The sequence below is a fragment of the Lampetra fluviatilis genome, chromosome 9 (genome assembly GCF_964198595.1).
Source record: "Lampetra fluviatilis chromosome 9, kcLamFluv1.1, whole genome shotgun sequence".
Classification (NCBI taxonomy): domain Eukaryota; kingdom Metazoa; phylum Chordata; class Hyperoartia; order Petromyzontiformes; family Petromyzontidae; genus Lampetra; species Lampetra fluviatilis.
In genome coordinates this window covers 8703022-8719882 of record NC_136283.1, presented here as the reverse complement: position 1 = coordinate 8719882, position 16861 = coordinate 8703022, and the positions used below count along the sequence as shown (strand labels likewise).

Genomic DNA, 16861 nt, shown 5'->3' with positions numbered 1-16861 from the left:
CGACGTTTCTCTGTGCGACTCAAAAAAAACCCGTAGTAATGTGCACTGACGCGTGTATAATTTGCATGCGTAATATCAGCATGGGGCTGTGAGCTGTCACCTCCCAGGGGCCCGAGGCGAGCTGCCGCTTGAGGCTGAGGGCCCAGTCCTCCGGGCTGAGCTCTGCGCAGTGGCGGAGGGAGAGGATGACAGGGGAGAGAAGGGGGACGCTGGGGGCCCCGCATGACACCACAGGGCTCAGCAGGGTCTGGCTGTTCTCAAGCACTGGCCTGTGAACACATACACACAAACACTCCCTGTTGACTGATATAACGACACACTGCTAAGTGTTTTATTTTTTCATCAATTGCTTCAAATCTTACTATGTGGCACTTATGATCCCATATTGATATTTCCTGTCATCAAATAAAAAGGTGCAGTCCTACAATGCACTGATGGTGTACTGCTGGAGGAAGGGCCTCTCTTCAAGATGCAGCTTCAGAGAGCCCATCTTATCAAATACATCATATACATTTCCTGGATAAAAATAGATATATATACCCAAAAGTGTTCTGTGAAACAATGACAAGAAATCATATTCGAAATATCCTGAGCCAAACGGCACATCAGTTTTGGTGAGTAGTTATCAAACGTAACTGGGTGTGGCAGTGAAGAATATTTTTTCTTAAAGCAAGTAGAATATTTACAGGTACTGACTAGTCTTAGGTATGGTCGATGCTACATTTACTATGTCATGCATCCAATCTATTATTTTTATTGAATGTGAACAATATGTGCTTTGGCATGCCACGTAATCGTAATTTTGTGAATTTCGCCAAGACATTGTGATGAGGAAACAGTGGCTCCAGCTGTGGGCAGTTTAAATTAGATAAAGGCCACAGCTGTGTAGACAACTTGCCAACATTGTCTGCTTACAGTTTTTTTGTTATTTAAACTGCAGTTTTTTTGGTTATTTTAGATAGGTTAAAAGAAAATAACAAAAAACTGTAGTTTTTTTGTTATAAAACTGTAGTTTTTTTGTTATTTTCTTTGAACCTATCTACACGATTTTACCAAAAGACCCAAAGAATATGAATTCCTGCAGTCATGAAAGCTTTAGGTCAATATTTAAGATTATCTGTTACTATAGTTTCTAACATATCTCACCATGACATCTCGTGCCATCAGTGGTGAGGATCAAGCCACATGCCTTTATTTAGCAAAGGCTTCTTGGATTGGATTTCACTGCCATTTAACAATGTGGCAATGGTTTTTTTCTTCATCTGGATGTTTAACAAAACCACGCATTGTAATTTTATTCGTAGGAATTATAATTTGCATTGTGTCACTTATAAGTTATAATAAATCTAATTATTAGATTCGTTATGTCAATTGTTACTGCAACTAATTGCAGGACAAAGAATCATGTTTTAGTCGTAAATATGTACATTTTGTTTACTTAAACAAATAATAAATGTATTTGCTTTTTGTAATGTTAAATAGTTGTGCTTTCAAAGGCTATTTCCAGGTGATTAAAATAAATATAATCTAACATCCACTATTTAGCTATGACCTATTTCTGTTATTCTCTAATTATTTACATTGGCATATTTTTCTTGTAATTTTCCTGAAGGTCAAAAATATAAATGTACATTTGGTAAATATATTTGCTTTAAGTAGCAAAAAATATACGTATAGATTTTTAGAAGAGAAATATATGAACATGCAGTTTCGACATTCGAACATCTCTCAGGCATGTGATACTAAAAGCAACGCTAAGTGGATTGCTCTTGAAATACTGCACAAAGAAGTCAGTATTGGCATCTTGCCTTTTCTCCTTTTCTCTGTGGATGGTGATGTACATCTGGTAGAACTGGCCTGGTGGAATAGCCCCTGGTGGTACTAACAAACTCACTCCTGAGAAAAAGAACACATACACGGGATAAATGACAATCATAGTTCAAAAGTTTGAAGGACAGATCCATACAAGAAAATATAGAATATGAAAACTAGACCATGCTTTAAAACAGCTTAATACCTATGTTTTACCTTATATTATAAAGGATTAAATGGAATAATAAAAAAGGTAGAAACTATAACAAGATACATCTCATTTGGTCAATGAATTATTCGCAAACATTAATGCATTGCTTTATTCCTTTCTCAAACAGAAACATGTGAAACGTACTACATCAATTAAAGGGACACAACTTTTATATGTAAATCCGCAGCTACATGCAGTTGATTATTTATAAACAAAATATGATGAAAGAAAAGTACTTTACCAGAGTGTGCGATGGTCAGACGTCCACCAAGACAGCAGAATGTCCCAAATACAGTCGTGTCCGGCCCAACTTGGTGCATCTCGTTATTGTCAAGACACGTTTCTGTTGGTGCCAAATCCAAAGTGTGATGTTGGATCATTTTATTGGGTTGCCTTGCTCCATGCATGCGAGACAAGCTGTCCAAATGTGCTTCGGAGCTTACTCCTTGACGCAAGGTCCTTTTAGGAGAGGTACTTGTACTGAAATCGGTAAGGCTTCCAGAGTCAGCTTCAGGGGCCTGCGTTTCCAGCGAACTCTTCGTGGAATGGTGAGTCCCCAAGCTGGATAAGTCAACGTGAAGGTGCGTTCTTCTAGGCGATTGCATTGTGCCAAATCCTGTCAGCGTGGCAGAGCATTTTTGTAATCCTGACCTTTTTGGTGATGGTCCAACACTTTCATCGCCTTCGTTGTCAGTGGAGGCGAGCACGGAGGAGCTGCAAACCTTTATCTTGTGGCCAGGCAATGGCTCCAGTAATGGAGAGTGAGTCATTTGTATTTTATGGGTGGCATTGTGCACAGGATAAACGGGCTGAGGAAACGTCCCAACCGAGGCTGTGAGGTCAGGCTGAATGGCAGTCCTCAGTAAATGAGAATCATCTGCTTAGAAGAATGTAAACAAAAACATTATTTTGTAATGTGCATTCAGTCCTCCAACAGATTAGATCGCAAAATGCTAGTACAGTGAAATAATTACAAGGCAATTCTTTAATTACAAGGGAATTACAAGGCAATTATTTAATATTCAATAATTATAATTATATTTAATTATAATAATTACAAGGCAATTATTTGGCCAGAATGGTTTAATGTGGCCTCAACAAGAATTGGCAAAAGATTAATCAGCTGTACCAATTAATAATTTGAGCTATAATTAAGCACCCATTGAAGTTTGATATGAAATAATTAAGAGCATTACTTTCATTTGAAGAAGCCTTGTTAACTTTGTGGTGTAGCTAATTAAATCAGGAAGCAGAAAACTACATATCTACATTAATTAAGAGGCAAGAAAGATCCATTTATTATTTACAAAATGTTATGAAACGAATTAACATACTATTTGTTGATTTATATTGGTTACAATTTTCTTTTTACATTTTCTAAAGCTATTAATGCGTTTAAGCATTTTTAAATTAGACAAAATAAATGAAAGCAAATAATAAAAAGCAACGGAATACAAGAATAGATCTTGAGAAAAATAAACCATCACAGAAGCTCACCGTTTCTACCAGCTTTTTGATTGACGGGACGGAATCCACCGGTTAGGGCCGAGGCTGAGTCGATGATGTCAGAGCCATATTCTTGACGACGTCGTCGATACAGAACAAAGGACGCAACCAACACCACCCCGACAGATATCACGAGGGCTACAGCCACACCGGCATACAAGGCGACCTCATCTCCAGCCTCTGAAGCTGCCACACACAGGGAATATAAAAGAGGAATAAACGGTCATAATAACGATGACAATCCAGTGCACACTCCACTCTCTTTGCAATACACGCCAGGGAATGGCAATAACACAACAATAAGGCAATAATGGGTAATTTGTGTTATTTATTTAGTATGGCTGGAGAAGTGTATATTAACAAGGGAACTGTGAAAACAGTGCTGTGAAATGAGGCAGACAGCATTTGGTTCACCCCTGCAGTGGCCTTGTGTTGACGAGAGTTCGAGTTGACTCTCAGTTTGTCAAGTTTTAACATTTCTAGGAACATTTTGAAAAGCACATTTATTTGTGTCTGTATGTATGTATGTTGTAGCCGACCATGCTAATCGGAGGTGTGAGTTCTGAGCAGTGTGGTGTAAATGTGGCGCTCAATGAGTTTACGGCTGGTTCGCAGCGGGTCTGGTTTGCAGTAAACAGCAAATTGTGATGTTGTACCTTTGTGAAACATGCGCACAGCCAAACGTGCGCAAAGTCATTTCAATAATGCCTTTGCAGGAACAAGCATGAACATATTTCCAAACAAGTAATGTCAGTTACTTGTTCTATTAAGTCATCCATGGAAGCAGCAAATAAAAAAATACATGCTTTGCAATATTAATGTCTAAAACTTACGATACCGAAAATGCTGAAGGGTCTATAGATTATAATGATATTCAGCTCCTGCTCATCTCCAAATGAACAACACCCTGTTACCGGAAATTCATCAAGTTAGCGGTCCATCCAAAAAATCCCCTTGGGGCCAAGAGGAAAGGGTGGGCAATTGTAAAGGTAGACCTTATTTTAGGATGTGGAGGGGAAGTGAGAGGGCAATTATGAAACTACGATTATGCAATCTGCTGTCTGTATGCAAGCCAGGGCTGGATTATCAGTGGCCATGACGCACGTTTCTTTCTCTTGTGAAAACGATTGCAGCAACAGCCAACCTTAACACATCTATAGGGATGAGGCTTGACTGCAGTGGTGGAAGTGAGAGGTGACTGGATCAAGAGGAGGATGTAATTTTGCCAACTGGTAGTGGGGACATCTGCACACCCAATTCCCACTAGACCACAATCTCTTTATCTGACGAGTTGTTCTTGGCCAACAATGCCACTTATTAATGTTTGTTGCAGGCAAATATAAATTAATAAACGAAGCAAGTAAAAGCATCACATATTTTGTGACCATTACGTGCTTGACAGCATCAGATAAGCAGGCAGACTCTTTGGTAGAATAGAAAACATATCGTATTCATATGAAATATATATATAATGTGGCAGGTGCATTTATACATTAAATAGTGTGAACAATAGACACTATATTGTTTTTAGATTACTATAGTATACTATTCTTACATCATAATCAAATCATAATCAACATTATTGTTAGATTTGCTCATATAAGATATAATTTTATGGTGAACAGCCTCCCAGCTGGGTGAGTCAATTGTTTAATCAATTTACCAACAAGCCCTGGATTCTCTAACAAGGATATTAAAAAACATTTGACTTAATCTTCTATAACAGAAGGCCATTCTTCATTGCTGTCAAAATCCATTATTGTAAAATTGTCTATTATAACTAGAAATACTTGACAACAAAATAATTCATCCATTATCTATTTGGCAAAAAAGAAACACTCACAAAGCACATGATATTTTTTTTTATCCCAACAAAGACCATAATGGTCTGGTGACATACTAATATGCAAGTCAATAAATAAACACATAAAACAATGAATGAGGCAAGTAATAATATTAATAAGCCACTGTACCTTCATAAAAAATGCTTTGTGACTATTACTGGGGGTTGACAACTTCTCCGGGGATTTTGTGACATTGTGCGATACTATCGTGGTAACGGGGCAAAGTAGCTTGTCATGAAGATGCCACTGCAGCTCTGAGAACCTATGGCTTGTGTTGGCAAAATGTTTATGAAAGCTTTAAGTCAAATTGTTTAACCTTAGTACAGCAAAATGTCTTGCTTTTCGGCATGTAATACATTCACAAAGATGGCCACAAGATATGCTCTTGCACGTATTTAGGGACTTTATCACCGTCGCATGAAATATGCATTTGTTCATCCATCATATTGCACACAAAGTACAATATTTGGAAATCCAGGGTATACGTTTCAATGCACAGTGGAAACAACTATTATACTGAGCATTACAATGCTTCAATGCATCCAAAAAGCAGCCATTGGTATCAAGAAGTCACGTTATGAGCATCAATATTCTTGCATGTGAAGCACACGTAAACAATTATTTTATGTTATACCAGGTAAAGGCCACCGGTACATGGCAGTTGCAATGACGGCCATTATAAAGCCATTCAATTGCGTGCCTCGAGCTACAATTGACGGTTTTATTTTGCACAATTTTATACCAGTGCCACTTTACTTTGAATAACAATTTATATTATTTTAAAAACCACTATACTTAAAATCTTTACTTGTGCGTTTCAGATAGTATTGAGAATTCAATTGCATATAAAATTCGGAATTGCATGATTTATGCATTCAAATGTTATTCATGTATAGGAAACTGATATTCCGATATGGATCAATATTAGTGTGCACATGCAATTCGTAACATGTCACCAATGCTCATTTATGTAGCACGAGATTAAAGTTGCCTTTAACGAGTTGTACAATGCTTGCAAACAGCTTCATATTGCGATTGAATTACGGAATACAGCCCTGGATCACAATTGCAATTTGAAAATAACTCAAAAGAAAACATTAGTGGGTTGTGGTGGCCTAAATAGATGACCTCAATACTTTAAAGCCAGTTACTGTAGTGGATGTGAAAAGATGGACAATTGAGGATTGAGGAATTACACTTTAAGGAATGAGGACAATTGCCATAGCACTTATGTAATTATCACGAAAGCCATTACATCAACTGGAACTTGCATTCTAATCCTTGTTAGAAACCTACATTATTGTGTTTAACGATCTCTACTGTGGCCACCACTCTGCTAATCCTAAAGTGAAAACACTTAATTTCATGGCTTAATTGGCAAAACAGTGTAACAAAAATAACTTTTTTCATGCATTTTTTTTAAAGTAAGCAGGATTTTTTAACAGCTTCCACTGAATAAATTTTACATTATAATTTTCACTAAGGTGTGTCACATGCTTGCAATCCAGGGATTTGGACTCAAGGGTTGAAGGATCATGCGCACTTTTAAGTTTAAGTTTATTTTATTTGTTGCACGGATGATGATCCCGATTATCCAGTTTCCAAGCTATTCTACAAGGAGGATCCGTGGTGTGTGAGCACAGCAATAGCAAAACAAAGACAATTACATCAATTTTGCAGAGAACGAGTGCAGGGTCCTCAAGGAATATTGCACAATAAACAGGTGAGGTATTTCGATTTAAAGCTTTCATGACTGCAGGGATTCATCTTCTTGGTTCTTTCGGTAAAGTCACGTAGAATGGAAATAATAAAATAATAAAAATAAAACATAATAAAATAATTCTCACGACGTTTCGGCCACAACGCAAGCAGCCGTCCTCAGGTGGAGAGCAGGTCTGTCGAGTAGACATTCAGACTCTGTCTTATTTACGCATTATTTTCGTATTATTGACACATAGTGCAGCTAAGTTATACGGTCTTTCATAAAACACTTTTCTCATAGAATGTGCCATGCAATGCGTTCTAGTTTTTAGAGGCTGAACTTTTTCATAAATGCCTCAGTGGATAGAGGAGCAAAGTGGTGCTGAGTGCATATTCACTTGACCCAACACACATGATGTTGAGTGACCAACAATATAAGATACCTGGACTATTGTATACAATTTATATCGAGTAGCACTAAGCAAACATTTTAGGAAAGATACTGCTGCCTCTACAAATATTGAACTCAAACTAAAGAACAGACTTTAATGGAAGCCCAGGACAAGTTTCATTATGTCATCCCCACATTACATAATTCTTCATTGTCATCAGATTATTTGAAAAACAAAAACAATACATGTTTTGATTAGTTTTGTCATGTTATTTTTTAAATGTCACCTGTGATTTTAGTGCATTCACTCTGGAAACTCTGTGGAGTTTAGTGCATTAACATATAACAGGAATCATTTTCTCATAATTATGAATAAAATGCTCAGTCGTGGAACTTTCTCTAAAAAATATCCTCTACTGTGCTAATGATAGAAACATATTTCATGAAGGTGTGAATTACAAACACAGGCAAATTTGTATTATGCTGCACTCATCATGTTAGCCATCAAATTAATAATTCGAAATGTGTTTATGTAAACATCAATCTACTGAATGCTTGATGGATAATTTTAAATATACCATTACGCAACCGTGACGGGTATAAAAAAAACCTCATGAAGTTGCTTGATAAATCATCCATTATACTGGCAAATAATTTTTGCCCATGTAAAAATATACAATCAATGTTCAACAGAATGCGTTTATAAAATTATGTTTCTTGTACTTTTTTTTATTTCAATGAAAATGTTACAAAGCATTACCAGTGAAAAATTATAATTTGCTCTGCTGGAACGTACGCATGCCGGATCGTGGGTGAGCCGTACGGATGCTGCTATATGAACACCTCAAGAGCATTTCGCATTTCCATAGACTTCAATGATTAATGCAGAATCCATTCTGTCATTCTATCAATCTCATATGCTGCCGAAGTTGAGCTGATAACATGGGTGTGATTGCATAGACAATCAAGAGTGGGAATATTAGCATCTGCTTAAAGTGTGGTGCGTAAAGATAACTGCGGATCAGATGGACGATTTAATACATGAGCACATTTAGCAGTAGATTTATCAGCATCCCACAATCAGAGGTAATACACTCTCTAGACTAATAAATGCATGCAATAACAATTTAATGCATACAACTATTTTGGCTCCCCCTTGTGTAATCAGGATACCCACATAATCATGCTTAATTGCAGTTCACAGCTATTTTATTTTATATGCACTTGCCACTAATTGGCAATATAAATTATGGCAAGATTTGATCTATTTTCGGCGAATGCATTAAAAAACTGTTTCATTATTGACAACATGTCATTGATTTGGTTTGTTATGTCACGATTAATTAAAAACTGATATAATGCAGGACTGCTTATTTATAAATAAAAGGTAAATGTGCAGAGCCCAGCCATTGTTCACTCACACCACTGCTGTCAGAAGGGCCTCGACTAGAGGGGGGCTCTAGAGAGCTCTAGAGAGCCCCCCCTCTCTAGAAGGCTCTCGAAAGCCCCCCTGGAAGGTATTTTGTATTTGGTCTCATCTTCCACACTGACCAGACGTTTAACAAAACATATGAGTACCCATTTTTACCCTAATACACACAAGCTGCTGATCGACTAACTGTGTTGTACCCATGTACACTGCTGGCGTTCACAGCCATTACACCATGGCAGAGTCTGCCATTTGTAAATAATGTCCCCCATATATATAAAAAAACAAGAGTTGCAAATGCACCTGTAACTTTGATTATTGCAAAAATGTATTAATATGATTGTCTCACTTTGTATGCAGAGCGCGTCAGAGCAGTTCTGGGACTGCAGTGGAGAGCCGTGGCAATCCTTGCCTCCGTTGACGGGGGCCGGGTTGGAGCACTCCCGGCTCCTCCAGTGGGTGCAGTCGGGACCACAGGTCGACCACTTGCTCCACTCCACCCAGCCGCCATCCACTGCCACGGCACGCAGCACAGCAGACGGGACGACGACACGGCACGCGGAACACAGCACAGAATGGCGTTATGACTTGTGCAAATGGGTGCATAGAGGAAAATCCATTTCCTATACAGCACAGGATCACTGCGCCAACATTGGCAATATGTAAACAGAGAGAACCCAGCTTCAAAAGGTATATATTGTCGTAATAATCACTGTAATGTTAATCTTGCAAGTTCACAGAACATTTACTTAAAATTTACATTTTGCATCTCATAAAATATACATATCTGTGCAAGTCATATATTATACACAGATCCCCTCTATAGCCAATGCAGACTGTTGGGGCAAGTGGTGTAAGCGAGCACCTATGAAGGCCAGCACAGCACACGAGGGTGTGGGTGGCCAGCATCACTCCTGACAGCCTTTGTCTCCCTAGTGGTGATGTTTACACCATGTACTTATTTGAGGTTGAATCGGTATAGGGGAGGACCAAGACTGGTTCAGATAATCATCGCTCGTGTTGGTTGTGAGAGGAAATCGAACTAAAGTTGCTAACCGCAACACTACCGCTCTTCACACACACCCACACAAAATTGAATATCTCAAAACCACCATGACCATGACAACCCTTTCAGGCAGAATTTACGAAAAGTATGTAAATTAGTATAATCATTTCTAGAAATTAATTAACCTCTGATTCAAAACAGCATTTCAATTAGCATCATAAATTCCTATCATTAAATGTATTGGAGCAAAATTGTGAATTCAGATGAGAGAATCAAAATAACAGTAGCAATGCCGCATGGTGGTTAACAATCCCAGTAGAATTATTCAGTTATGCAACTTCCAAAAGCTGTTTGAATTCACCTTGAAGCTGATTACTCATTTCAGTATTTCAAACTCACCAAATCTTCCCTTGAAGCTATTGGTACTTAGGCCATGAAGAGGTTATGGGAATTTTCCATAACCTGCTTTTACACTCAGTCTTGTTTTCTCCCTTTCATTTGCATTGCATTATGTGTGCTGTCAGGATTGTTGCTGTGTATGCATAAAAAAATCACAACAAACCAGTCTATTTATTTTAAAATGAGTAAATAGATAGCAGGTATCTCAGTTGGTGGCTCTGATGCAGTGGAGGAAATTCAACATTTCAATGGAAGAGGCTAAATTATCTATAATTGCCATGGCTATTTCTTTCCTTGAAATGAAAGGCTGAATCGATGGCATTTAAACTCATATGTTTATGATTGTGAGTCAGGTACTCTAAACCACACTGCCACCCAGCCGTGTCAGGCCAGAATGATATCATCACAAAAACCATGAAAGTATACCTGGACAAATGGTGGAGCAGGAGATCTTTTGAGTACCCTGCCCATTGCACACAGCCCCTCCGTTGAGAGGGGCTGGATTGGTGCAGCTCCTGGTTCTCTTCTGGGTGCCACGGCCACACTTGCTGTTACAGGGCGACCACTCTGTCCACAGGGACCACCCCCCATTCACTGCAGAGAGAAGCCATATTCAACTTAAGGTAAAGATTGCAGAATAGATGCAGCCTCCCATCACTCCATTAGGCGGAACTCTAGACAGCCCCTCTACGCGATGTGGCCTGCTCTTCAATGCTAGCCAGACATATTGGACAGAGATATGAGTACCCACACTTTACCCCACCACATGCAACCTGCCAATCAACTGTGGTGTACCCGTTTGGGCTGCTGGATGAACAGAGCCAAGGGGATTGTTTCTGTCACCTCTGGGAGGTCAAATCCATTCGGCAGCCTGTGGATTGCAAGTGCGGTGTGGTAACCATTACCCCAGGGCATGAAAATTTAACTGAAATAAACTGGTATAGTTCAATAAAAAATTAAATGACAACACAGTGATACTAGGACACAATTATCATGACCGTACAATTAGCTGTCCTTTTCCATATGCCAAATAATTAACACATGCAACTTGAAGTACCTAATTAAAGTCACAATTATTATTTTATTTATACATTAATTTACAAGTATTGCAGTGCATGCGTGTGCTTTTTGAAGGCTAGAGCAAGAACACCGAAAACAGATAACGGTAAATTAAAGTAATCTTTAAAGACAAATTGGAAGAGCAACCAAAATCAGGTTCATTAGCAGATATAACAAGCTCCAACTTAATATTGCAAGACCATTTTCAGGTGTGGCCAAAATAATACATTTACTTTGCAAGTGGACAATTACATTAGCAAATATTAATTAATTAATTACACCTTGTTGGAGACTGTTGAAAATTATTTTATTATGTAAAAAAAAGTACTTGGCATTAAGTTCAAAAGTCTGTCTACATGAGCCAAGTCAAATGTAAACATTCATAGTACATTTCTATATGCCAGATATTCTACCCTTAACCATACCTGTCATAGTTAAAATTCGAAATACTATATGGTATGGTTAAACAAATTGCAGAGTACTGCTTATAAGTGTATAAAACGTACTCGTGTATAGGCTCACTGTTTAGAACAAATAAGAATGCCCATGACAGTATATCCATTCACCAGTTCAGCCATGCTAAAATTAGCATTTCTAATGATTGCCGTTTGTTTTTGGTAGATATTAACTTCAATAACATGGAACGTTTGCTCTACACCGTATTGGTAATATGGTAGTTATGCGTCCATATTTCACCACGCTGGTCAGTGCAGGTTGGTCGAAGATCAGTTTACATATTCCATGTCACTGATGTTGGGAATAAAACTCAGGTTGCCAGGTTCATAATGCAGTGTGTGAACCAGTGCACCACTACACATAAAGCGCCTTCCATATACATGTACCGTGCCAGTAATATTTGCAGTTAACTAATTTAATATTTATAATAACAGTATTATTACTGAATGTCTATACACTGCAAATGGTTATATAAAGGTGGTTGCTTACACCTCCTATAATTTTCAGGAACTAATAAATAAAGCCATCTGTAAAGTAAATATCAAATGTGCACGATGCATTATGGAATCGTTCATGAAATCTACATATGTGGGTATTGCATACAATTATCCATTCATTTCAATTTGACAATCATTCCTGGAACTGCCATGTGGCATTGACATGCTTAACCTAAATGCTAGCTCAATGTGCTCAATAAAAAAAAACAGCACTGCAATGCTTTGTCGAGTAGTTTCAATTAATGCATTTCCATTTTAATAGCCAAACACATGCCATTACATTGCTTTTAAATTATTAAAGTCAGAGCCATGAGAGTCACAATTTTTAAATAGTTTTTTCATCAAGTTTGCAACATGTTCTCTCATTAGACTGATGCAATGTGTGCGCCTGTATTTTTTGTTTCATGTGGGGAGCGATGGCATGCAGATCGGTGCACTGCGCTGCAGACCCTCTAACTGGAGTTCATCTCCAAGCCGCAACCTTTCCCTGGTCGCCTAAACTTTAATGAGCACCTGCTGCAATGTGCAAAACATGAGAACTGAGGAGACAAAGGTGATCGGATGTGTTGATGGCAACTCCACCACCTAGTGTACTGTGTTGGCCTCAATAGATGCTCACTAACAGCACCTGCACGAACATACTGACACAGGCAATATGGGAGATCTTTGTCTATTTTGTATTTGTTTACTTGCATGAAAAGCAGACATGCCTTTACACAGTGCACTCATCAGATACATTTGCCTACCCTATCTTATCAGTCTGATCAGACAGGTTGGAAGACACAACAAACACATCAACCTTTCCACAATGTTTCCATATGCAACTAATATATATTTATATATATATTTCGCCTGTACATATCCAATAAGTGTCTTGATGTATGATGGCTATGATATAAAAAGCAGAATGTATTTAATCACTGTATACAATCATATCCATACTATCGTGAAAATAAACAACCCCTTTGGGTGTAAACCTGCAGTTTACATACACAAGTAATTAACATCAACTTCACTTACTATTATGCATTGTTAAGATCCCTGGGGCCTTCAGTATAACATTAAGGTTATGTCTCCATACCGCTTCACAATTGCATTTGTGAATCTAGTTTTCTATCCATTAACTATAACACATACTGTGATAATAGTAAAACGATTGCATTAGGTTACCAAGAGTCATGATTTTTTTTGTAAATTGACCACCAACACGTTCAGCTCTCTCTGTTTTAAGTGCCATCGTTCGCACAATGATTGCCGAAGCTATTCATAAATGGAACTCCACAAAGTGGCCCAAATGCTCACATAAGGAATTACAAAAAATATAAACGTATACTTACTAATATATAAATAAACATTTCGTGGTAAAAATAGAAAAGTCGTGCTTCACTTTGCTAAGTAGTATCACGCCTGGCATTAGCAGTGCATTTTATGAGACATCGTTCATAGAAATAGACAGAACCTTAAAATAACACATTCCTGCGGAGGGAGCTGGTAGGAACGTTGGGTTGCTCAGTCAATGGCCAGGGTCAACGGCGGTGTGGTGTATTCCGCAAATATGGCCGACTGTGAGGGCGAGCACAAGCCGGCGTGAGTAGGTTAAACGTTGAGTTTTATAAGGGCACCACGGGGTGACCAGCCCCTCCTCACCCAGCCCCTCCCCACCCTCCCCTCCCCACCCAGCCCCTCCCCACCCTCCCCTCGCCACCCAGCCCCACCCCTCCCATTTTTGGATGCACGACGGACGGACACAATAATCCCCTGTGGGCTGGTGGAACCAGGTGGTTCCTACCAGTAAAAACTGTCATGATTCAGGTTTTTTTCCATATACATTAATATATATAATCTAATCAAAACATTTTTACTTTGCACTGAATATACTACAATATAAGTATCATACTGATCAACTAAATAAAAAAACATTTCTTTGTTATTTTCACATTCACATTATTCAGGCATATATACAACAATTTAAAGAGCAGTGAAAGTTTTGATACATGTGCAAACAGAGGGCACGAGATTCACAGGCCATTGAAGGTGGAATATTAACAAAGTAGTCACCTTCGTATCAGCCAAAGTTTGCTAGCATGTTTATGTCAGGGCAAGGTTTAAACGTGCAAAAAAACACACTTGAGTGGTGAACAATAAAAAAGAGCAACCACTCATGCATCTTAAGAAGCACGCTTTCTAGATTCAACCAAATATAAGGTTTTCACATGGTACTATGTGTATGTAGCACATATGGTGTGTATCAATGTGTAATAATAGAGGTGAGCGATTCCTGCAGGAATCTAATTAAATTCCTACAATTTCACCCTGGACAATTCCTGCAGGAACTGTGATTTTTATATGGTTTATTCCCATGGTACAATTTCCATTCATTTTAATGGGAATTTGGAAGATTCGTGCAATATAATTGTACTCTTTTGCCATTTTATTGCAAATCTAGTTTAGCTAACATTCATCTATGCTCACTTAAAATTCAGCTACGCCTAGCCAAGCATTGCTGATTCCAGTTGGCCAGAATGCCAATTCTGGTTAATTCCAGGCTGCTAAAATCATAATTGAATTTCAATGTCGATGCCCAGCATGGACAATTGGCCTGATTCCTCCCCAGTTCTGGAATGGCGTTCAGGTAACTTGGGAGGCAAAAGAAGCCTGGCTGGCATAGTGGCCAATGTCTATATGCAGCATTGGTGATTTTGGTTACAACAGATGGCTGGAATCAAATTTGATTCCAACTTTGATTCCAGCTCCCTCGTATGAACCAGGCATTCGCCTGCTTATCATTAGAGATTCAATTTGGCCGACCTGGCCACAGAGACCTTTATGAATTCCATGTCTGGCTCAGGAAAGCCTGACCAGGCCACAGAGCCCCCCATGAATACCATGACTGACTCAGTAAAGCCCGACCAGTCCACAAAGGCCCTCATGAATGCCATGCCTGGCTCAGGAAAGCCCGACCAGTCCACAAAGGCCCTCATGAATACCATGTCTGGCTCAGTCAAGCCCCCCCCACCTCCCCAACAATTCCATTCCTGTAATCCAACAATCCCATTAGGAATCTTTTTAGATTCTAAGAATGTAATAATCATTCCAGGATAAAACCTGTGAGAATTACCCAGCTCTAATGTGCATGCACTTGGAATGAGATGTCAACTACCTTGCCTTGTATACAGGAAGTCGTAGGTTCGATTCTTCCCCTCATGCCTGCTATATATTTGGAGTTTGCATGTTCTCCTTGTGGTCGTGTGCATTTTTCTCTGGGTCCTTCGGCTTTTCCCTCCATGTTTAGAATCAACATGCATTTTAGAGTACAGTATTTGGCTGCTATAAATATCCACGTGATAAGCCACTTCGTTGAGCTATCATTTGTGGCCAGGTTGCTTCTGAAAAAGAGCTATACAGCTCAGGGGGCCTTGCCTGGTAAAATAAACATAGTCTAGTTTTAGTTTAGTAGTTACTGTATTTGTGGATGTAACATTGTTTAGGGTTCAGCTGGTCAAATATCATCTAATAATATTGCAAAACTTTATTAGAGCACACTCTCTGCCCCAAAACAAAGCACATTATTTGGAAAAGTAAAACACTGTTTGGAATCGATATTCATCGTATTTTGAAATAACTTACAATAAATTACTACATTGTGAGATACAAAAAACAATATCTCTTCTGTGCATATCATTCATTGGCTAGTTTATTTATCCTGCTATTTGAATGCCTCCCAAAAATATTAACATCCATCTCGGTCCAGCAATTAAATCGCCATCTCTCTCCTATCCCTGAGTTGGTCTCATGAATCCACATTTGCAGTGGTCATCCTTTAGAGCACAATCCCTCCTTTTGCTGCCATGTTGTCATCGGTCTCGTAATGCTGCTATCATTTATTTTAGCCACAGGTCCTGCCACAGTCCACTTACCTTGCTTAACAGTCAATATGCTGCTGCTAACGTGTGCTTCCAGGAAGTAATAAAGCCCTGTGCTAGCCTAGCGGAGTTTCCTATTGCTCCAACTCACACAGGTTAGCATTAACCCTTTACATGTTCTGTGGGCAAATAACTACCAAATGCACCATTGCAAAGTCTAATCCTTTGCTTTTTTTCTGCAAACATTTATATCATTAACATTGAATAGTATTGACCATTTCCATAGATTGAAAAGTAAACATCAACCTTATATGTTTACGTGCCTCTATCTTGTCAACCATATCGAGTTGTATTTTTCTCTTCTCTTGATCTACATGTTTCCTCAAATTGTCGGTACCAACGACGAATGCTCTTTGACATTGGCGGATCAATGCCAAAACGCCATTGAAACGCACGCTGCACCGCAATTACGGATTCAGTCTTGCTGAACTGCAGAACGCAAAACGCCTTGTGTTGCGGGGTCACCATCTTGCGAATGACTCAGGCTAGGGGCTGTGTGTGTGCTGGCAGAGGCATGTAGCGGTAATCATTTGAAACTTTATGCCCCGCCATTTCAAGTGGTAAGAGTTTCATTCATGGGCGGTTCGTGATTGCAGAGATATAGCGATTTCAAATTGGGTCGATGCT

At 38.9% G+C, this 16861-nt stretch overlaps 1 protein-coding gene across 3 annotated transcripts in view; it reads right to left on the bottom strand.

Annotated features, from left to right (window-relative positions):
- The window catches only part of LOC144934185 (netrin receptor UNC5C-like), a 101600-nt gene that overhangs the window by 19702 nt on the left and 65037 nt on the right, over nt 1-16861 (bottom strand). For 2 of the 3 annotated variants that reach the window (XM_078859747.1, XM_078859748.1), the window contains 6 exons: nt 10726-10893; nt 9244-9408; nt 3521-3715; nt 2265-2900; nt 1809-1896; nt 101-269 (listed from right to left, as the gene is read on the bottom strand). In XM_078859747.1, coding sequence (XP_078715873.1) covers nt 101-269; nt 1809-1896; nt 2265-2900; nt 3521-3715; nt 9244-9408; nt 10726-10893 — 1421 coding nt within the window. The remainder of the gene's footprint in view (nt 1-100; nt 270-1808; nt 1897-2264; nt 2901-3520; nt 3716-9243; nt 9409-10725; nt 10894-16861) is intronic. The other variant, XM_078859749.1, reaches the window with a different exon arrangement.